This window comes from Pseudopodoces humilis, chromosome 2 (assembly GCF_049639895.1).
Source record: "Pseudopodoces humilis isolate 2021_Gansu_Grassland_sample_001 chromosome 2, ASM4963989v1, whole genome shotgun sequence".
Lineage (NCBI taxonomy): Eukaryota > Metazoa > Chordata > Aves > Passeriformes > Paridae > Pseudopodoces > Pseudopodoces humilis.
Window position 1 is genome coordinate 13,804,616 of NC_142201.1, and position 23,920 is coordinate 13,828,535.

At 40.8% G+C, this 23,920-nt stretch overlaps 1 protein-coding gene and 1 long non-coding RNA gene across 2 annotated transcripts in view; one reads left to right on the forward strand and one right to left on the reverse strand.

The window, feature by feature from the left end:
* The window catches only part of SMS (spermine synthase), a 42,920-nt gene extending 34,786 nt beyond the window's left edge, over nt 1-8,134 (reverse strand). Inside the window, exon 1 of the mRNA XM_088051400.1 lies at nt 7,999-8,134. Within this exon, the coding sequence (XP_087907526.1) occupies nt 7,999-8,053 (55 nt within the window). The 5' untranslated portion in view covers nt 8,054-8,134. The remainder of the gene's footprint in view (nt 1-7,998) is intronic.
* LOC148184791 (uncharacterized) lies at nt 7,374-10,142 on the forward strand. The gene is made up of 3 exons (XR_015771857.1): nt 7,374-7,502; nt 9,331-9,411; nt 9,729-10,142. It is a non-coding gene; the product is annotated as an uncharacterized LOC148184791 (long non-coding RNA).
* The last annotated feature ends 13,778 nt before the right edge of the window (nt 10,143-23,920 follow it).

Sequence of the window (23,920 nt, forward strand, 5' to 3'; positions counted from 1 at the left end):
ATGTGATCACCACAGACAAGGGGAGTGACTGTGCATCCAAGCGTCCTTTAGGATACTGTGGATAAAACAACCATGATCAGAATGAGCTCTCAAAGCATTAACAATAGCCTGCTACAAAAAGGAGAATTCAACACGTTCTCCTCCCCTGCACTACCATCACCTTTGTATTAGCTCCCTAATTCAAGGGAGAATTCCATAGAAGATTGCAAGGTTTCAGCAAATATAGGTCTATGAGATCCATCCACTTCCACAATGGAATAAAAACACTCAAAATAAGTTGTTCTTTCTTAAGTTAATAAGTTATTTTTCCTTCCTCTACTTTATTTGCTCTATTAGGGTTATCAAAAATCTAATTTACTGCACAGATACAGGATACCTCTGCTTGTGGATTCATCAGTATCTGAAGACTCACTCCTGATTGTTCCAGCAGCAGCATGTATTATGGAAAATTAAGAAGAATCCACCACAGAGACCTGTGAGAGGAGTTTTCCCTTGTTAGCTTCTGGCAAAATTTTAGAAGACCATCATTGATGCTAGAAGGACACTAGGGACCATATTTTCAAACACTATTAAAGTCTCTCCCATTCACTCTGACATTTACAAATTATTTCTCCATTTTTAATTAAATATATGCTATAAAAGTATTTTTCTATACCTGGCATCTAATTGCAGCTAGAAATGATACGGCATCCTACTACAGTTAACTTTTAAAATGTCCATCTTCTGGAAATGGGCACAACAGATGACAAAGCCATTCTCTGTTAACTCAAAAAAAACACCCAAAACAACACAGGCCTCCACTTGAGCCTTATTATCAACAAAGGTAGCTTCAAAGCCTTAACAAACTTCATTTGTCTCCAAGTAACACACAACTGAAGTCCACCAACTGGCAGACAAAGACTGTTCACAATTTAAACCTTGGCATCTGTTTAAATACCTGTAGCCCTTCCACATAAAGCTGTGGAGAAGAAAACACACAGAACTTCATGTCCAAATAATAACAGCTCTTCTGGTCACTTAATCTTTCAAGCCACTTTAAAATCACCTATGACCTGACCATCTTCTAGAAAAATATTAAGCACAGTACTTTGTCGTATACAATTTCCTACTCTTTCAAGGATTTTGATATTTAAGGGGCATAGTCAGAGAAACATCTGAAATGGGAAATGCTGATGTGCCAAAAGCAGTCTTCTCCTACAAGAATTTGTTCTACAGCCTTAAACCAGAGCCTCACAACAAAACATCTCTCACACTGTTAGCCTTCACCTTTGCAGGTGACAGTTTCTTCATGTCTGAGCAAGCAGCCATTGAGAACTTGACATCATGCTGGAGAATCAGATAATTATATTTTCAGAGTTACAGTCATAAAGCATTTTAATCTTCAAAACTAGAAACCAACAAGAGCAGGGAATGAGTTCATAGCAGTCCTTGCTGCTAAAAATGGAAAGCTATTAATACCTGCATTAACACCTCCTGACAAGCCCCATTTGTGCTCTGACACTCAGCAGGCCAGTTCTCAGTCCAGGCCTGCCAGAACTAGACCGTGGAGAGCTGCAGGGCTCGGCTCCCAACAGCCCAGACAAAGGCACAGGCTGAACCCACACCACTCATGGAGGCTGCTAAGGAAACACAACCAAAACAGACCCATTCCTGAACTGCAGTTGCAAACACACCTTTAGCCAAGGTTGCCAACACTCAAGCTCCAGAGACATTTGAGTCTTGTTTAATCCTTATTTACATGGTCTTCACATACAGATCATTGCTAAGGAGTCAGCAAATTTTGTTCACATACCATAAATCAATAAGGTAAGGAGACAGGCCTATCATCTGCATGTTATCACTGCAATCAGATGTTTCAGCACTTCAGACAATCCAACACTTGATAGAACCAGTCAAATTTAGCTACGAGGATCAGAGATACCATTCCCTCACAAGAAGTTCAAATATACATAATGTGTTTTTACAGCTAACTGCAGCAAGCTCCTGCCACAAAAGCAAAATCTGTCTCACAGGAAAAAACAAAGCCCTAGCCTCTCTAGTACATCAGGCAACCAAAGCACCCACCAGAGAACGTAAATTTAAAATTAACTCTCTACATAGGTAAGTGCTCAAATCTTTTATTGATGAGTTTCATTTATAATCTTAGGCTTAAACTAATACTGGACTTGACATCTTCTTGCTCCTTCATACACAAGATTGACTTACTTGAGAAAGAAAAGTTGCTTTTAATGCCAGTCAGCTCTTCCTGCATTCTCCGCTATTTCCACATTTAGTACGGGATGAACAATGTTCCAACATCTAGAGCCACAGATTAACTGCTATATAAACCAAACCAGCATCAGTTCCAAATTGTCTTTACTACAGCAAGACACTGTTCAAAACACACAAGCAACTGAACTCATGCAGCATTTTCCCAGGTGGAAATTAGGGTACAGATTTCAGAGATGGTAGCAAGAAAGAGCCAATACAGCACCCCACCACCCCCAACATTTAGTTCTCTTGAACACTCCTTTTGCTGGGAGATTTCCCATTCAGAAACCCATTTTCTTAATTAGTTCTTCAAGTAAGGACACTCAACGAAAAGGCTTTAAAAAGCTGTAAAACTCAAAACCTTGTCAAGTCATCTCCCCCCTTCAAAAGTTAAAATCTGCACAGCCAAAAATAAGCACATAAAACCTTCATACTGCTCCATGAAGAACATTAAGACTTCCAATCCAAACAAAGACAAGAATGAAAATATTATTTTAACTGCATTCAGTTCAAATATTTAACAATTTGATAGCCTAAGTAAAAACTTCAATACTGAAAGAGCATTAAGGAGACTCAAAACACCTGATCGTCTCCCTTTGTGTCAGAATTGAGCAGTAGACCCAGCCCTACAGACAGGAAGAAAGCTAGTGACAGAGGATGCTCAGCCCAAAAAAGGTCATTCCCTTCTTTCTAGCTCCTTGAAAACATTAATTTGAGGAAAAACAGATCATGTGCACACACACATTCCTAAAATTTTTCTTTAAAAATTTAAGCATTGCTCTACCTGCACTCACTCCAATCTCAGCATTCCCAGAGCGCATAATTCATCCAAAAGCTTCCTAAGGATTTGTTGTAGCAGTAACTGTGCCAGCTCAGGTAATCAGTGCTCTCCTACACCAGCTTACTCATCTGTTCCCTGGCCCTGAGTATCATGGGCACAACCCAGTTTGTACCACTGTACCATGAACTATGTATAATCCCCCTAGCAATAATCCCAAACAGCAAACATGGAAACAATTCAAACTGATTTCCAACTAACTTGCCTTCAAAGCAACTTTCTGAAGCAAAAAACACAAATATCACAAGAGTCTCCATATTATCTCCCATCCTGCCCTTAGAGAAATCTGAAGAACATTAATTAGTTCAATACTCAACAACCTAGAAAACTAAGCTTAGCTGACACATTCATGGATGGAAAAACTCCCATGTGCAAGCAGATCTACGACATACAATAAATCTAAAATCAACTCTGTACAGGTATAAGGCATCAAATATCTATATATTTTCATAATAAAGTCCTCAAATTAAGTAACTTGAGGAGTCTCAAATTCATCTCTTCTGACTAACAAAAAGACAACTAAAGCTTTCTATGTCCCAATTAAAGAAGGCCAGTGAGCTGCGTCCATTTTATAAAGGTTGAAGTAGTCTTCCTGTGTTTTAGGATAGGGAACACCATGCTGTTTGCCTGCTAAAGTGTCTATCTCCAGGGTCACAGATAAGCAAAATACTTCTGTTCAAAGGGCTGAGCTCTGGAGTCGCTAATTTAATCAGCTCTTGAAAAGACCATCACTAAGACTCAGGCTATGCTATCCAGCTATCAAAGTTTCACCCTACTTATACTTTTAACTGACTGTTATTATTCTTAAAAAACTAATGAGATGCCTAATTAGAGGGAATAGTTATAAACATAGGCAAAAGGGCCTTTATTTTTTGTCTAGTATACAGATTTTTGTAGTACACAAAAAAATTCACTGCAAAGTTTGAAAAAAACTGGCACCTTTTAGCAGAAGTACACGGCTTTAATCATTTCATGCAATCCCATTTCCCAGGCAGTACTGTGTTCCCCATCTCAAACCAATACAAGAGGACCTGTTTTCTCTAACTCCCCAGATCCACACTTTTATTGACATTGCTGGCATTTCCAACAACCTTACAGAAGTGATGACTGCAAACAATAAGAAATGGCTACATAAGAAAGAGTTATGATTCTCAAGATTCTTACTGGGTATGTTTGAGTCCTGCAGAATGTACACTATAAGCTCCACAGTCCCAACACCCCAAGACAACTGGACTGCCAGAAGAAACCAGGGCTGTTATTGAAAGGGTTTGTAAAGTGCTGAGGAAGTCAGCCATTGAGAACAACCCACCAGAACCCACAGCATTCTGCAGCACAAGCAGCTGCTGATAGCTGCACAAGTATGACATGACAAAATCCAATTTTCCTTATGCAGAGCTGTGTCCTGTGGGTCTTCTCGCCAGTGACAGTCTCCATCCTTTACTAACAGAGAACTTCAGAAGACTGGGGATGAGAACCAGTCATACATACCAGAGAGCAAAGTAACAAACAGAACACAGAGAACTATTAACATCTCAGCCTTCAAAATCATCTTCAGTCTTGATGGTAGACAATTACAATGATGCCTTGGGATAGCTGCTATGTTAAAAGTGAGCGGTGAGAAACATATACAGATTATTTCAATAATGTATAATGACTCTCAGACCAAGAAGATTCTTAAAAAAAAAAACCCCACCATTACCATTTACAGTTATTTCAAGATGCATTGCAATGAAATAAACTATTGTACATCCTTCCTACAAAGTACAGATGCCATTTATCTGGAGCTCTGCAAAGCCTTTGACACAAGCCCCCACAAAATCCTTCTCTCTAAATTGGTGAGAGCTGGACTCAGTGGGTGAACTGTTTGGTGCATAAAAAGGGGGTTGGGTAGTCACATCTAGAGGGTCGTGGTCAGTGGCTCAGTGTCCCAATGGACACCAGTAAGAAGAGATGCCCCTCAGGGGTCCACACTGGCACCAGTTATTTAATATCTTCATTAATGACACAGACAAAGAGATCAGTTGTAGATGGCACCAAGCTGAGTGGTGTGGTTGCCACACCTGAAGGAGGAGATGGCATCCAAGGGGATCTGATGAGGTTTAATAAGACCAAGTGCCAGGGGCTGCGCCCAGGTCTGGCAAATTCCTTGTATCAACAAAGTCTGGGGAAGATCAAGAGTAGCCCTACCTAGAAGGGCTTGGGGATGCTGGTGGGTGAGAAGCTGGATGTGACCCAGCAACAGGCATTTGCAGCCCAAAAAACCGTGTCCTGAGCTTCATCCAAAGCACTAAGGACAGCAGGGTGAGGAAGGGGATTCTGCACCTCTGCTCTGCTGAGACCCCACCTACAGTGCTGCCTCCAGCTCTGGGGTCCCAGCACAAGAAGGACATGGACCTGTTGGAGCAAGTCCAGAGGAGGCCTCCAAGATGATCAGAGAGATGGACAATATCTTCTACAAGGAAAGGCTGGGAGAATTGGGATTGTTTGGTCTGGAAAAGAGAAGGCTTTGAGGTGACCTAATCACAGCCTTCCAGTACCTGAAGGGAACTTAAAGCTGGAGAGAGACGTTTTCAGAAGAGCCTGAAATGATAAGAGGGGAATGGCTTCAAACAGAAAGAGAGTAGAGTTTGGTTAGATTTTAAGAAAAAATTCTTTATTGTAGGGGTGGTGAGGCATTGGGATAGAGTGCCCAGAGAACGTGGATACCACATCCCTAAAAGCGTTCAAGGCCAGGTTAGATGGGGTACAGTACAACTTAACCTAGCCCAAGGTGTAGCTGCCCATGGCAGGGAGGCTGAAGTAGATAATCCGTAAGGTCCCTTTTAACCCACCCATGATAAGCTGGCAACTTCTGTTATATTAATACCTATACAAAAATACACGTTTGTCAAAAACAAGGACACAGTTAATCTTCTGAGGAAAAAGGAGTGTGCATTTACCAAGTTTATAGATTCTGCCATCTCCAGAATGGAGAAAGATGCAACAGCTTTAGCTGAGACCTAGAAATAACATGTTATCCTCATAAGATCATCCTCATAAGATCTGAAGGTCCAAAACCACACATTTCATTTTACTAAATACCATTTCATGGTATTCCAGACCATTCAGAAGTCTAATTGTCCACCTAATCTGGAGGAAAAAAACCTCAATTAGTTGACAATCTATGATTAAGCTATAAGGTTTAATTCCTGTAGCACAAACTACACATACACATTCACCATTTTTTTCTATTTAGATGACTCTTTGTGCTTTGGACCATAAAAACTAGATGAGAGGAAAAACTCCACAAAAATTACAATCCAATTACTGAGCTGTCACAGCTAAAATAAAGTTCTTCATATCTCACTGAAGATGTCTGTTTTGCTGAGACGAACGTAAAAAGAGAAAAATGCTTCTTCCTTCCTTTGATCTACATAGCAACACTTCTACATCAACCCATCCCTGTTTAGGTACATCCATCATGGTCAGAGAAAGATTGTCCTCAAAAGTAAAGGCAAGTGGAAAAGCCTACCTAAAATCAAAGCAATAGTTAAGATCCTTATCACATTCTCTAATTAACAGCATTGCTTTTTATATCATAGAGGAGCTAACATACCTATGGTTTATTTTCAATACACATACTTTATCCCTGGCAATTCTGACCCTTCTGCAGAAATCAGATATTGATGTAACTCTTGCACAAACGACAGCTCAGGGAACTACAGAGGTAAAGAGGTCATTGTGGGTGCTGGTTAGTTTCTATGAAGCTGGTTTTTACTAGTCTTGCTTACCAATTCTGCTCATACTAGATTAGTCAAGCACAAGGTGCAAGGAATATAGCAGGACTATCTCATTTGCCATTCCGTCACCATTAAAGTGGCTAACCTGCCGTGAAAAAAATTTAGCGTGAAAGAGAAACTGAAAGGTTCTCACTGGGAAAACCAGAGTGCACTATCCTAAAGCACAGTCTTTGGGAGTGACTGCAGTAACACCTTCCCCTCCCTGCTCCCGGCTCTCCGAAGTGCACATGCAGCAATGCCACAAAGGGCACAGCTCGCAGCAAAGCCCCTGTGGTCAGGAACCTCTTTCCTAAAACAAGCTTTTAACAGATTTTGTGTGCAGATGCAGGGAACTGCCTTCACACCAAAGCGGGAAGAAGAAAGGGGTTCGTCACAGGAGGCCAGCCGGGCCCAGGGGCGGGAGCCGGGAGCGGGAAGGCCACACCGAGCCCGCGGCCTGGCTCAGCACTCAGCGAGGCGCTTTGGCGCCCGCGGCAGCTCCCCCCCTTCCCCCATCAAACCTTTCCACTCAGCTCGGCCGCCGGGAAACGTGGTTGTCGCCGCAGCTCCCGACCCGAACGTGCCCTCTGCAGATACCCGCGGGGTCAGGCCCTGCCACAGCCCGGCGCTCCAGCGCTAATCGCGTCCTGCACCAGGTTCGAGCAGCCCCGCACTGACACCGCACCCGCGCCTCGCTCGGCGGCAGCCGCCAGCCCGGTTCGTCGCACCCGCCTCAAGCGCAGTGCAGCCGCAGGGCCGGGGCGGCCTCGGGGGTACCCAGGCCCGGCCGCTCGCCAGCAGCCGGGCTCTCCTTCCCTTTCCTCGGCCCTGCGGTTCGGCACCTCCCGGCCGCCCCCCCGGGCCCCGCGGGGAAAGCGCGCCCTGAGGCCGCCCGGAGCCGTCGCGACGCCCGGGCCGGGGGAACTCACATGTCCGCCCCAGCCCGGCCCAGCCGGTTCCCCCCGGGCTCTAGGCAGGAGGCCGCAGCGAGCCGCCCGCCTGCCCAGGGACAGAGGCGGCTACGGGGGACAAACACGGACCGGCGGGGGGAGGCAGCACCCGCGCGGGCCTCATCCTCGGCGGCCCCGGCGAGGCACCGACACGGGGTGGGGGGAAGGTGCGCGCCCCCCCGCCGCCTTCTAGGCTGGTTACCTGTGGCGCCGAGCAGGAAGTCCAGGGTGCTGTGCCGCGCTGCTGCTGCTGCCATAGTGAGGTAGAGCCCTGTGCCATGCCTGGAGCGGCGGCGGCGGCGCGGCCCGTGCGGCGGAGCGGCCCTATATGCGCGGGGGCTGCGGCGGCGCCGCGGGGGGGGAGCGCGGCGGGGCGGGGCCGGGGCGGGCCGGGGGAAGCGGCGGGCCCAGGGACCCCGCTCGGCGCGGCCGGAGAGCCCTGCGGAGCCCTCGGGGGAGCGGCTCACCCGCACCCTCCCTCTGAAATCCCCTAATGGTGTCCCGGAGACCTAATCGGCAGCAGCGATGGGGCTCTGTGTGTCACCTGCTGCCTGCCGTGGGCACGGAGGGGCCCGCTGTCCCTCCCTGCAGAGGAACCGCCACCAGGGAGTCTTTAAAGTCTTTTGTTTAAAGTCTCTTTTATTCATAACTGTAAAACAGCGTGCTGAAGCCACAAATTACATTAATCACATGCAATTACAAGCCCAGAAAAATAGTACCCAGAAGTAGTTAGCTACAGGACTGATCACAGAATCACAACATCACAGAATCAATTGGGTTGATAAATACCTCTGAAATCATCAGATCCAACCTGTGACCGAACACCATCGTGTCAACTAGACCATGGCACTGAGTGCCACATCCAGTCTTTCCTTAGAAACATCCAGGGATGGTAACTCCACCACCCCTCTGGGCAGCCCATTCCATTAACATATCTGTGAAGAAATTCCTCCGAATGTCCAACCTAAATCTCTTCAGGTGCAGCTTAAGACTGCAGGTGTCATCTCGTCTGTTGCAGGCTGCCTGGCTGAAAAGACTGGGCCCCATCTGTCTACAGTCTCCTTTCAGGGAACTGTAGATAGCAGATAACCTCTGTCTCATTTTCTTCAGGCCAAACAACCCCAGCTTCCTCTGCTGTTCCTCATCAAACATTTGCTCCAGACCCTTCCCCAGCTCTATTGTCCTTCTCTGGACTCGCTCCAGGCCCTCAATGTCCTTCCTAAATTGAGGGGCCCAGAACTGGACACAGGACTCCAGGTGTGGCTTCACCAGTGCTAAGAACAGGAGAAGATGTTTGGCTGTGTCAGTTACTAGGAGCTTTGCCAGCTGGCAAATTCCTTTAATTTTATTGCATGAATGAGAGTGGATTTTCACAATACCATGGCATCAATGGTTTCACATGATTCCACAATTCAATGAAGAGATTTACAAGTAATTGTTAGTGTGTAATCTAATGCGCTACCATGATTATTTCCATAACTTTCAATAAGTTTTTTTTTTCAGGGCAAACTTACAGTATCCTTGTTTTGAACAGATATATTTCCACACAAGCACCCTGAACAAATCCGAAACATTCACTGGAAATGTGCATCAGAAGATATACAGACATCTGCAGGTCTGTTGTAACTATACTTTCTTCAGATGGTCTTCATTTGACAGAGCTCATGCATGAGAGGCTGGGGGGGTTTTATGATTAATTATCTAAAATATACAGCTTTGCAGATTCACATTCAATGTCTTTGATCCAGTCCTGGATGCTATAGGGGATTACATAATTCTGTTTGGGTGGTTTGTGTATCCTTGTTGCCATTCCATCAGGAATTCTGATTTTTCTTAGTGCCATCTCTTTTTTTTTTTTTTTTTTTTTTTGACAACCAAAATCAATGCCTCCTTGCTGCCAACTTCAATCTCTCTCTACATTTTTTTTTCCAGACATGCAACTGCCTCAAGACAGCCAGTAAAATCCCTGCTCTTTAAAATCTCTTACATCTCTCACCTTTGCTTGTGGCTGCTGCAGTGATTTCAGGTACCTCATTCCACAAAGGAGCTTATTGGATTGATTTTTACTCTCTTCAGTGGGAGCAATACCTTGTGTTCTGTTCAACCTATTACATTGTCTTTCCATTGTGGAATAATTGGAAGAAGGTAATAGTGATGCTGCCACCTAAGTATCTTCAAATGTGTTTGTTCATATATGCCAAGTGCCTTGCTAAATTATGACCTTACATACACATGAACAACTTTCCTGGGTTTACAGGGGAAAAAAAGGAACATCAATATGTCATCCAAATCTTTTCCTGGCATTGGTTTTGCAATTTCAGCCAACCATTTCAGACTGGCACTTAGAGAAAGTTGAAACATCATCTTTTTAATTAAATTTGCCATAGAAAAAAGAACAGTGGTCTTACTGTCTCCTTTTTTATATGATGAGAATTTTATGGTTTCATAGTGGGCTGAAGAGCTGAAAAGGCTAATGAGTCATTACAAAGAACAGTATGAAGTCTTTCTTTAACTTTGACTTAAAGGACAGTTATTATCCATAAATGGCTTTGCAGCTGCTCATTGGGTTAGGTGGAACTGGGAAAGCTGGCAAAACAACATGAACAAATTCAATAAAGGGTGGAAAAGAAGAAAAAGAAGAGGTCCATCTTGGAAACTTTGGTAGAGGTGTAGGAAAACATCCAACAAGAGGAAGAGACCTGCAATGTCAATATGTAGGAGTGAAAGCAAACAGTAAATTACATACAGTTTTACAGAAAAGCATAAAAACAAAGCCCACAGAATTTAAGCCTCTGTGTGAAGGATCTCATAGCTGAGGAAGGAACTAACACAACTATCTTCCACTTCTTTGGCATGACTACTCAGTGCATACTACTTAACTAGGTCATGCCTGGGATATTTTTGGGAATCTTCCTGTTGGAAAATTACACTGAAGGGAATTTTAAAAAGAGCAATTAAAATAATTAAAGGGATGAAGGGATTGATTTATGAGACAAGATCAAAAGATCTGGAATATTAAAACATGTTTCACAAATGCTGTGGAGTTTGGATGACATCACGTTGTTAAGATTAGCACAGACTGTTTGGAAAGAGTTTATTCAGTGTGAGATTACGTGCGTATTTTGAAACTAGTAGAAACTGCAAAAATGGGGAAAATAAGGTCGAGGCACCGGTGTTTGAAAAGCTTTGTGCTGAAAATCAAAGGCAGAAACCATACCCTCTCCACGTAGATTGGACTAGATTAGATAAAAGACACCAGCTGATGATTTTGCACTGGCAAATAGTTGGGACAAAGGCTTTGCACAGTATGCAGTAACCTGCACTAGATGTGTGTTTTAGCCTATATAACCTTTGTTCTTCACACAGGACCAGAGCAAGCTGAAATATCAAATGTTTCAAGTCTCAAGTTTTTTTAAGCAGGGTGTAATAGCATTTTTAACCACAGGTTCCCTGTTCATCCTCTCTGACTACATACACCTTTGTTCATTGTTCTGAAAATACTTCGCCTACAACTGCCACAATCCAAAGTTCACCTCAGGAATAAGAGTTAAATCCAGCTTCTTCTTCAATCACAGCTAAGAAACATCCTTTAAGAAAAATAATTTTTTTTAGTCATGTTTATAACCAGTTCAGAAATTCATTAACTTCAGGTTCTTCTGAGTCCAGCCTAGGATTCACTAGGTTTACTTAACAAAAGTAGACTTTTTTTTCCTGAATGGCTAAAAAGTTTCTAAAGGGATGACATGTTTAAGAAAGGAGTTCACAAAGGTTGTGTTAGCCCTTGTTTAGGAACACTTGTATATCTCATGGCTCTATCACTTGGGAATAATGTGGCCATCTCACAATACTAATTGAAACCTTGAAAATAAACATATCTATGTAAAATGTACATACACATGAATTCTCTCTCCATGCCTGGTTCTCTATATTCAAAGTGTTGTTAAACATTAATGCAACATAATTTAATAAGCAGAATAACATGTGCAAACATACAACCCCAAGCTAAAGTGCCTGCAAGAAGATAGTACCAAAATGGGAAAAGCAGAAGCTGCAAACAGAAGAGCAGTAAAATTTGGTGCAAACCCCTGAAAATGCTTTCATCATTTTCACTTTTTGTATATCTGGCTCAGTTTTTGCCTAGGAATTTTCTTTTTTTGAACACAGCTCTAGTCCTTAAGTATTTGCTTATTATTGACAGAAGTCATGGCAAATTTTGAGAGGGAGGAGAGGGAAGATAATACTTCATTTTAGAAAAACATTGGTGGGATGGGATGGGAAAGGGTCTTGTAAGTTAATGGTTGTTTTAGAAATTATTTGAGGTGACAATGTGGTATCACAATTGTGACCAAACATGAAATTCACTTTGTGAAACAGCATTATCTTATTATGTAAGATGAAATTAATGTTTTCTAGAGGTGAACTGTTTAATACAGCTAAGAAAACTAGAACTGATTATTGTAATGAATTTACTCCTTTAATTCTTACTTTACTTTTGCGCCTGAGCATGTTACTGTTTACTAAAACAAATACAGTTTATTCCCCCTCTCTTGGATGCTTTCTATCTAATATATAGGCTTGCTGGGGCATAACTCTAGAGGCTTAAAAAAAAGAAAAGATAGAAAATTTTCCATTTCAAATTAAATTTAGGCAATGTGGAGTCTACATCTTACTGGAAATTATGAGAAAAATCTCTTAACTTTAAAAACAAGCTTATTGAGTTCAACAGGAAACTTACTCAGGTAGATTACAAGATGAATAAAGACTCTTTTTTCTCCTTTTTTTTTTTTTTTTTTTTTTTTTTTTCCTTTAATTCTGCAAAGAAAGACCCTGGAGAGTCAAATTATATCATAGGATGTAAGACTTCTCACAGAACAAGAGAACAATTTCAGGAAGTTAGCAAACTCAGATAAGAGTTAATTACTTAAATAAGTGCTACCATAAATTATAGCAGCTATTATACTCCCTGCTTTTTGAGAATCCTCTGCTGGATTTCAGCCAGAGTACTTAAATCCCTTGGGATTTCCTTTGGTCCAGATGGACTCCAGTCTGTTCCCTTTGGGCAGAGGTTATTTACCATGGAGGTGAGACCTTAAGTCCAGTCATGCCAGGGTCCTGGTCATCCTGCACATTTTCTTCAGGGACATCTTACTTGTGTTAAAACACTCACTAATCAGGTTTCAGTCTTGACAGAAGCTAATTAATTATTTTGCTAACACTGGGCAGTAGTCACAGAAACCACTTACAGACCCTTCCTTACCTTTTCCTTCCCAGCAGCATCCTCTAAGCTTAGCCCACCTTGTACCTCTAATCTGCATAATGGGAGGTTTGGGGCTGGGTTTTTTTCCTAACTGCCAAAATGCCACAGACCTGACAGAGTATTCTTTCTGTGTTTTTCTAGAGATGTTTGACCATTCAACAGAATTCCCCAGAATCCTAATGAGTATTTCCTCACCCACCCCCAAACTAAATACAAAGAAAGGCTAGATGAACACTGCTTTTCCATCCCAACCACAATCTTGCCTGTGAACTCACCACATGATGCAGCAAAATTTGATCAAGCTTTTCCTTAACATCTGTGTCATCTCTCATAACAATTATATCCTATAAGAAGACCCTCTTGGTGTTTGAAAATAGCCTTTGAGGAACCCTTTTTACAGCTCCTATCAGATGATCTCCCCTATTTGCTCTTTGTCCCCAGTAATCATCTGAACCCATGGGCAGCTCATCAGGTGATTCCCAGTACCACATCAGATGATCATAATCTTGGATAGCAACCAAAGGATTTGCCTGGCTTGTCCACCCTCTATCATGCCTGTCACATTGTCTGGATGCATCGCCTCAGGCATTGATAGGGCCTGCCAGTACTAGTCTTCTTTTATGACCTACACTATAGAAGTTACATCTGATGGCTGCATCAGCTTGTTAGAATGCCTAAACCACTCCCAAGTGGTGACTTACACAGTACAGGACAGGACCTGTGGCTCACAATCAAAAAGAACGTAACAGAAGAAATTGGATTCTGATGCCTCATTTCCCTGCACACAAAGCAGAATGACGGCAAGCTAAGGTGAGGTCAGATAACCAGTGCTAGGGGTGGCTGTGTGTGACACGGTTGGGACTTTAGGACAGCCCTTGTTTCCACCAGCAATACAACAGAATAATTTTTCTATTATATTAAGCTAGTTTCAGTTGTGTGGTTGGGTTATTTTTTATTTTTTTTTCTGTTCTCCTTCTTTGGTTTATATTTCCTAATAATTACTGTCACAAAACCAGCAATGCACAGGTTTCCCCAATCCCTTCAAGTTACAGTATCCTGTCTATTGATAATAATTTTCCATTATGCAGGTGACTTCAGGAAGAGAATATCTCCTAGATGTCAGAAAACACACTGAATAGGTAAATCCCCTCTTTTTCATCACGGCACTCTGCATCCAGTGGACACCATTCTCCTTTCTTATGACCAACATTAGCAGCTACAGTTGAAAAAATGTAAAAATTATAGCAAACTGTAAACAACCTGATCAGGGTGAAATAATTTCTTTTATACCTTGTAAAACTCTTTATATTAGGGGCAAATATACATGGGGTGATAATTTGTAATCCTAGCCTCCCATAACATGAAGAAAATAATATTCTTTCTGATCAAAGTTTTTTTTATGGAGGAAGGGAATTGCTACACAAAGAATGGATGGTAAATTGATTAAAATTAGAGTAGTGAATTTGTCCAGACAGCATGAAGGCAGTAGAACAGATGAGCAAAAGACAGGGAGTGTAAAAAAAAGCACAATAGAAAAGATGATTTACCTTAACTAGACATCAATAATATGTACTTTATATGCACTTTTTACAGTATTATTTCTCATAAAGTTGTTCCTTTTAGTTACCTTTTCTAATTCTCTTTTGAGTGATGATACCTCAGCATGCACTCTATGAGAAATGCTGATAAATGATAGTGTGAATTTTATTCTCATATCTGTATTATATACTGGATTCAGGGCTTCTTACATGAAATTCTGTTGCCACTGAAGTCAAAGACAGACTTAATGCTACCTTTGAGGGAGCCAGAATGTCAGTATTTGTTTGGTGCGCTGCAGACAGGGTTAAACCAATACTCTTTTCTACCTGGTCATTTGACTTTCCAGGCAGAATTGTATATAACAGCATTCAAAATATAAAACCAAGGAGAATGAATAATGCTTAAATACCTGCCAATAACTCACACTATCTACAGTTACATCATAAACTTAACCCTTCAGAACTCTATAAGGGGTATTGCTTTATTGATGAGTTCAGCTCTCTTATTGTGAGATGAAGTATTACCATTATGCCTGTCATGAGTGAGCCTTTTGATTGCAAGTGCAATATGAATTCCAAGTCAGAAAATGGTCTCTTCTGCAAAGGGATTTCCAGATTAAAGAAAGGTGCCTGTGTAAATAGGCCAAGGTGGCAGAGCAGAACAGCTGTTGCACAGGTTCTCCTGTGCACCCTGCTCATGAAGCTCATCTCCTCTAACTCAGATGTCTACAATCCAGAAGCATGTATTTGATCTGGTTGTCTTGACTGCATTCAGAAACAGCAGAGAGCCAGTTTTAAGATGTAGTTCATCTCATCTGCAGTTTAAGCCAGATCAGATAAAATGTGTTCTGCTTCTATCTGTTACCTATGAACAGTTCAGGTGAATTCCACATTGTGGAGTGCTTTGAACAGATTGAATTAATTTCCTTCTATTCAGAGATACTCTCAACTTGAAATAAGAATTGCCGTGTGGGGATGAGATCCATGATTACTTTTTTTCAAGTTTTTTCCTTAGCAGAAACTTTTGCACAAACTTCTCCATTTTCTATTGTAAATAAGAAACAGCACGTGCTTAGGAAAGAGAGATGAGTTTTGCAGGGAAAAAAACAATACAGCAAGATAATACTGATCAACTCAGCTGGCCATGATCTCATTTTATTTGCTGTCAGACCATCTTTGAGTTCATTAAATAACACTATAGAAAAAAAGTTGAAAGGACTTTGTGAAAGACTCTGTGGGTTTTCACAGTCAGTTCCTCCAAGTTGTCAGGTAACATCTAATGATAAATTTGTATGTTTTTTAAATGCAATGTAAATCAAAATGTAGAGTTAAGAATATAATCCCAAGTTATTGATCAATAGCTCATCTAAGTACTTTCACAATTAGAACTAAAACAGATAAATCAAATTTGGATAAACAGACAAAAGTCTAGTAGTTAATCATCCAAAACCTACGTTAAAATACTGATCCCATTAACAAGGTAATACAATAATAGTGTATTCCAATCTGTTACCAAAACTTCACCAGAACTCAATAAAGTAGTAATTGGCAGTAATTACATCAGTGCCTTTTGGAATTGACATAAAAATTTTCAGCCTAAAACAGCCTGTTGTAAACATCAGAAAACTTATGTGTCCTTGCAACTCAGAAGTTTTGTCAGATAAGATATACTGATTGCAGAAGTTAGTCCCCACTAGGATCAGCTCAGTCTTTACTAAAATGTCTCAGCTGATACTTTGAGAGAAACCAGAGCAGTGGGTTAGGAGTCAGCAGATCAGTGTTTTAATTCTTAAGTTGCTAGTGATTATTCCACACAAGGAGTGGTAGTAACAGTACTTTCTTTCTCTGTTACTTTGTACACCCATAAGGACAAAAACTGTTTCAGCTGTGATATTTTAAAAAATAAAAATTCAACAGGTAGCTCTAAATTTGTGAATTCTAAATTATTGTGAATAATGTATATGATATGATACACAAATTTTCCATAATGTTTTTTTATTATTTGCCTTATATGACCTGAGTGATTCCTTACACAGTCTAATATATTCTCCAGTTATTTAGTAGGTTGGTTTAGATTTCTTTTCTAGGTTTTCTTCTTTGTTAATTTTAAACTGAAAGACCTTCTGATGAACACTGAATGGCATGTAAAAATATTGTCAATGATCGAGCAGTTGTTCAAAAGATAACATGTAGTTTGCTTAGAGGTTTTGGCTGCAACACTTATATAATGACTATTATTGCCAGCAACATTAACCTCAAATACAAGAAAATCAGAAAAGTAATCAGATAGGAATACTTACCACATGCAAAGTTCAAATGTAGGTGGTTTTATATTTTTCTTCCCAGCATCAGAATTCTGGAAGGTTTTCTTCAAAGAGGTAAGAGGTGAAAATCTTGAGAGGGAAGATTTTCAAATTTTAAGGGGATTTCCAATGGAACCTGCAGCTACTGGTAACACCTGAGGATAATTTTCAAAGGCAGGACTTTTGAGTACCACATCTATTTTGATTTTTGGGCTTAAAACCGTGAAAGAAATGCAGACTTGGAAAAAGAGACAGAGCAAAAGAATTTCTTTTACAGAATTCAAGTTGTCATTAATTTCTTCTGTCTGGACAAAACTAGAAGCATAAAACTCCTTGATGAGAATTATGTCAAAGCATAGGCACTGAAGATGCCAGTTGCTTCAATAGACAAAAACTGTTCAGCTACACAAAGGAAAGCTATTCATACAGTGTTCTGTAATCTGAAGACTTCAAGTATTTTATGGAAAAACATGCAATTGTATTTTCTTTATTTTAAAGTTTATCAATTCAGGGTCTTACTTTTGTGAGTCCATGAATCCTGAAAAAAAAGCAAGTAGCTATTTTGTTTCCTGTCATTTCCCAATCCCAACTTTACCAGCATGACATGCAAAATTAAAAATGTAAGTGAATAGGTAATGTCATTCGAATTTCTGGTGTGGAAACATTTTAATTTTTCAATTAAAACTTGACAGAAAGGTTGCTTTTATGACCTAAAGCAAGTGGTGGGTAATTTAGTTTGGTCTGGCTCCTATGCTTTCAGTGTTTTGGGATTGCTACTATGCAGGGGTTAAGCTGTAAGAAGAAAAGAATGTATTGTCGTACCTGCAGGGTACTAGAAATCCTGGTTAGGTTTCTCTTCTGATCTAGGTAGTGATATGGTGGCCTTGTTTTCGTATTCTGATGAATTCAAGCTGCTGTGTTCGGAGTGCTCACTACTTCCTGACCTTTTTTCTATTTTGCCCTGTTTTTAAGGGCTACATCTGTCATAACCAATGATCCTGTGTTTCATTGTGCCAAAAGAGCTCAAGCTGGTGTCTTGCTAATGCCAAAAGACACTGATTCAAAAAGATATTTGAGAATGCTGAAATGAAACTCTTGGATTATATTTTCTTCCTGATTCCTCTTTTAAATTGTGCACTATTGTATTTCTCTTCATCACATACTCAAACTGACAGAGCCCCATGTAACAATAAACAATACTGACTTGCCAGCCTTTTAACTTTTACTGTTTGCTTAGGAAGTGTGTGGGAACTAATGAGAAAGCATATGAATTCATTTTTTTGACCAACAAATACTAAATAACAGATTTTTGCAACAAAAATGGCTCAGGAAAAGACAAGATACATTTTCTGTGTGACAGCCACTTTTGGGTATGTCAAACAAAGCTGTAAAACTTAACCAATATGTCATGCAGACTTCTTGGAACAAATCAAGCAGTTGCCTGACTCCATTCTCTCACAAAAAATTTGCACAGATTTTATTGCACTCTGACATGGTTACACTGTGGCACTGAGAGCCACTGACACAAGGAGCCCAGGGCTCTCCTGGTCGATGGGGCCAGTTTTCCTTGGCGTTATGGGCAGCTCAGCACAGCCAGACTTAGCGTGGAGCCTTTGCTGGCTGCAGCACTGCAGGAGCGTAGGAGCAGCACCCAGAGCTTCCCCACACACTGTCCTGTGTAGATGGATTAAAAGACTCAGCCCTAGGAGAGAACAGTTTATCCTGTCATAAACCAGGTTTGAGTACTGCTGCTGGGGTGACTCTGATCTGCAGGCATTGCTGGGGTGCTTCCTAGTGCTATGGAAACAAGTCCCATGGGATCACATGGGAGGCACTGCAATAGAGCTGCAGGAGGAAGCCAAGACGGTCAGAGGAAACACTAGTAAGCACCTTATTCTTTAAGTATTCTTCTTCCCTGGAAATATTTTCTTGACACCATTTCTACTGTTGGGTTCCTTCTAGTTATGAGACCACATGATTGTGGTTTTGCAGGGTAAACCCAAGGGACTCTGAAAAATTTCTTCGATTTCTGGACAAGAAAGCAAGGTCATTATTACCATGCATATAGGACTGTTTAGACTACTGACCACTTGGCAACAAATTTGTTTTACTTTCAATTAGATTTATTTGAGGTGCTGGAGCAAGTCCAGAGAAGGGAAACAGAGCTGGTGAAGGGTCTGGAGCACAAGTCTTATGATGAGCATCTAAGAGAGTTGGGGTTTTTTAGCCTGCAGGAAAAAATCTTTGGGGAGACCTTATCACTCTCTTGAACTACTTGAAAGTAGGTTGTAGCCAGGTGGGGGTCTCTTTTCCCAAGTAGCAAGTGACAGGACAAGACAAAATGTTTTTGAGTTGCACCAGGGGTGGTTTAGATTGGTATTCGGAAAAAATTTCTTCACTGAAAGCATTGTAAGGCATTGAAACAGGCTAGCCAGGTAAGTGTTGGAGTCACCATCCATGGAAGTGTTCTAAAAACATCTGGGTAGGGCACTGGGGGGCATGGTTTAATGTTGAACATGGTGGCGGCTGGGATAATGGCTGGACTTGAGGATCTCAAAGGTCTTTTCCAGCCTTAACCATTCTTTCATTTTCCTATTGTTTTTCTTTCTCATTCATGAATAATATCAAGATAAAAACACATTAAATTTGTTTCCCTGTGTTTTGTTCAAAATGTAAATAATACTTTTTGATGGGAAAGAGACCATAGTTTCCTGCTTGTAGGTAATTCTGGTCAAACTTTATCTTGTGAGTAGCATTATCTTTAGGTTTTGGTTAATAAGCTTCACTTCTACCTTTATAATAATTCATGGAGCTCAACTTTAAGGGATAGTGCATGTGCTATTGCCAGATCCTATTCATATGCCATCCATCCTGCATGGCATATTCCACTGCCTGGATTATGTGCAGTCTGTCTGAATGGTAGCCTCCAGTAACACATTTACAGTATATCCTTCTGCTGAAAACAACACAGACCTCTATTTATAAACTGTTTAGGAGTTAAATGTCTCAGAAGTGTTCCAGCCCTTAAAAGCAACCATTTCCACTTCCTGTGTATTAGTGAAATGCCCGCATTTATTCACAAATCATTCTCTGGGCTGGTTTTATCAATACTAAACCACAGCTGAATCAATGATAATTTCTCCCTTTATCTGGCTTTCAGTCAAGCCCACAATCACTTTCCCTGTGTGCCTTGAATGTTTAATTGGTAAACACTGCAGGATAATATTTAACTACAAATAAAAATCTATCGTTACTGCCATGTCATAAACACATAGGGAAATTCCAGTTTAATTTTCTGAAATTGCTTGCAGCACTAGATATGTGGGATTAAACTGACTTTTGAGGGAATGCTAACTGAGAAGCAATAAGATGCTTTTGGCCTCGTGCTGTTTCTAAAGGCTTTGCAAAGATGCTATCGTGCAGCATTTCAGTCATGGCAGGAATGAACTGGAAATTTCCTGAGAAGAGGTGGTGGTTAGGCAAAAGGTTGCTATAAAACCTTAAACCTCCCCTAAGGTCGTATTGCAAGCTGCTTGAAATAACGAATCTTAAAAACATGTAATGCAGCTGTGGTGTAAATACAAAAACTGCTGCATGAGTAAGTAGACAAGGAAATAATTAAAAAACCCAAAATACCTCTGAATGAAGGAGAAGCAATGACTATCTACTTATCTCTTTATACCTCTTTAATCCTTACACTCTTTCTTCAGTTTCAAGTCCCAGTCATCTCTCCCATTCCCTCTTTCAACTTCCTGTCCTTCAGTTCCATTCTCTCTTCTTTCTTTTCTGTGATCACCATTTTAAATCTTTGCTAACTGGAGGTCTCATTCTTCAATACTCTCCCAGCTATTTCCCTTCCACTATCTTGGTTTTTCATTTGCTGCATGCTACTCCAGCCCTGCTTCTGTCTATAGCTCTTTGATACTTAATTTACTTTAATATCTTTCATTTATCTCAGCATCTTTATCTGTTATTTAGAAATCAGCTGAGCTTTCTCCATGTTCCCATTCAAACCATTTTTGCCCAACCTGTTCTGAATGCAGCACTGTTTGTTCCCAGTGTTTCTTCCTTTCTTCTTCTCTTAAACCATATTTTATTCTGTTTGATACCATCATTTGCATTCCCTCCTGCTGAGTCCTTCATAGGATGTTCATTCTGTCAGTTTCTGATTTCTCTGCTGTTTACAACTGCCTTTGCTTGCTCTGCCTGCACTGTTGCTGACTTCTTGACCGAATGAATTTTCAAAATGCACGCTGCTGTTGGGGTTTGGACTGTGTGACAGGGATCATGTTTAAGACCTAGTATCTCTTTTCTAAAAACCAGTTTTTCCAGTGCACACTGCTTTCCAACCGTCTTTGTATCACTACTTGGAGCCCCTCTCTCCAAAGAGTTATATCCTCACATCGTTGCACTCAGAAAAGGGAGTTTCTGCACAGAGAATTTATGACCCAAATACTGAAAATAAAAGGGATCAGCAAAACACCAAAACATCATTGCTCCTCTTTTACATGGGCTGAGCTGAAAGTTTAATTCAGGTCTTGTAAAACTTAATCCAGTTTGTTAATGGTGGAAATATTCTGTTACTCAAGCCATCACTTCCCTGGTTCTCCAAGAAATAAAACCAAGCCTGGGCAGATGTGGAGATTTTCTCAGCACCTGCCCTAGCTACTCAGAGTCACATTTAATGTGCTGTCAGTTTTGATGACAGATGTGTTGCAGGCTTTACTGTGAAGTGCAGTCACGCAGCAGAAACTGGTCCAAGGCACTAAACCAGGCTGCTATTATTTCAGCTGTCCAGGAAACTAGTGTGATTGTGTGTGATAATATGGTTAGTGCCCTTACTAGCACCTGTCTTCAGTTTTCCCAACCATTTTATTTTTTCTTTCAGTGGGAAGTAAATCAGAGTCACATATACAAACACAAATGTTAGTGTGTGGTAGGCCATGGTCCTGGGGTGCAAGTTGGATCTTTTTAAAAGACTTCGTTTTCTGTTTTCTTGCACTGGAAAAATAAATCCTTTAGACTGAGAATTCTAGAAATGTACCTAGATTCAGTGGTTGCTTTCCAGAATCTTGGCTGGATCTTTACATGATGCATGTAATGCGTATTCACTGTAAAAACATCTTTCTTCCTAAAGCAAATCATCCTTCAATGTGAATCCAGGTTTTTGCCTAATATCTCTAATGCCCTCAAGGGAGATAAAGCATTAAGCAATAGGTTGTATGAAAGTATGTAACCTGGTATATATAAGCTAATGATCTCTGGCCAGAAGTGCAGCCTTTCAAATAGTTGCCACAGCTGGCAAACTACACATAATTACCTAGGGAGTCATCATTCTCTACACAGTCCTTGTCAATCATATCACCACAGTCATTTCTTTTAAAGACATGTAAAAACCAGAAAGTCTGACAAATACATTTTTTAATTAAGTCCCCTGCTAAATCAAGAGTAAAACACAGATGCAATGCTCCTCCTTTTCTTTCTCCTGACTGCATAGAGTGGCTTGTTGAGAAATTATCACTTTTTCATTTAAAAATCATGTATTACTGACAAATTAATACAAAGTAAAACAAAGGCAGGCAGATACTAATAACTCTGCAATGTGGTTATGGATTTGTTAGTGAGAAGGTGAAGTCAAAGTGAGGCTGTGGGAGAGGTGCTGGGAAAGGTAGAAGAGGTAGAAGAAATACAGGTTGTGAATTCAGTGTCAAACTGATAATCATAGAATCACAGAATGGTTTGGGTTGGAAGGAACCTTAAAAATCCTCTCATTCCAACCCCCCATGCCATAGACAAGGACACTTCCCACCAGACCAGGTTGCTCAAAGCCCCATCCAATCTGGCCTGGAACACTTCCAGAGACATCTCCAACCTGGACAATCTGTTCCAGTGCCTCACCACCCTCACAGTAAAGAATTCCTTCCTAGTACACAATCTAAATGTGCCCATTTACAACTTAAACTCTTTCCCCTTGTCCTGTCACTGTGCACCCTTGTGAAGTCTCTCTCCAGTGAATGAATGTGGCAGCTGTGACAGGAAAGTTGTATCTCTAATTGGCTTTCCAGCCTTCACGCTTGATCTTGGCAGAAAGACAGAGAAAAGGCTAGTGAGAAATTCTGAAGGTAAAAAGTGATTATTTACAACATTATTATCTACAGCAGAGATACATGGTGTGGGAGGTGGACAGGGATGATGTGAGGCCACACATGTAATTGAGAGTGCTTGTCTTCAGGCATACATTTGGCTTACTTGTAAGCCTGTTCTAGATAGTGATTTCTAAATCAACCTATCTTCATCATTAGTACTTTTAAGCATTATTGTTTACTTTTTAAACTCTTTTTATGTTAATTGTTACTTTAAAATGTAAGAAGAGATTGCTAGCTCTAGATACCTAGCAATTAGAAAATATTCATCATCATGTTTCAGTGATCTTAAAGACACACACATACATAAGAAGAGATACTGTGTTACTAGACTAAAATATTTTAAAATTGTAAATGATTAAGACCAATACTTAAAATTTTTAGAACATGTTCTAAGACATTCTTTGGAGGAATGTGGTGCACATGAATAATATTGAATAAATTACCTTTTGAGTACGGTAATCAGCCACAAACCAGTGTTCAGTCAAACAAAGCTTTTTATTCATAAATGTGCTGTAGACCAAAGAAAGAAAGAGGAAATAAGGCAGCATAGGAACCAACACTCATTATTCTCTTCGATTCTATACTGCCTGTAGAGGTGCTCTGACCAATCCTATCTATTAATGCAGTCCTTCTGCAACCTGGCTGTGGAGCAGGCTGTGCCCTGGCTGCTCACCCAGCCTGGGTCTGTAGTATGTTGGTTGAGAAGCGGCCCCAGAGCCTGGTGCTCCTCAGATGGCTTATCCGTAGTGGTATGTCTGTCTTTGTTAACTCTAGAGAGAGGCTAGGGTGAATTTCCAAATGCCTAAAGCAAGTTACTCAAGCTAGGTGGGGTTCAGTCCCTGAATTCCTCCCCTCATAGCTGCAGCCTGTTCATCAACAA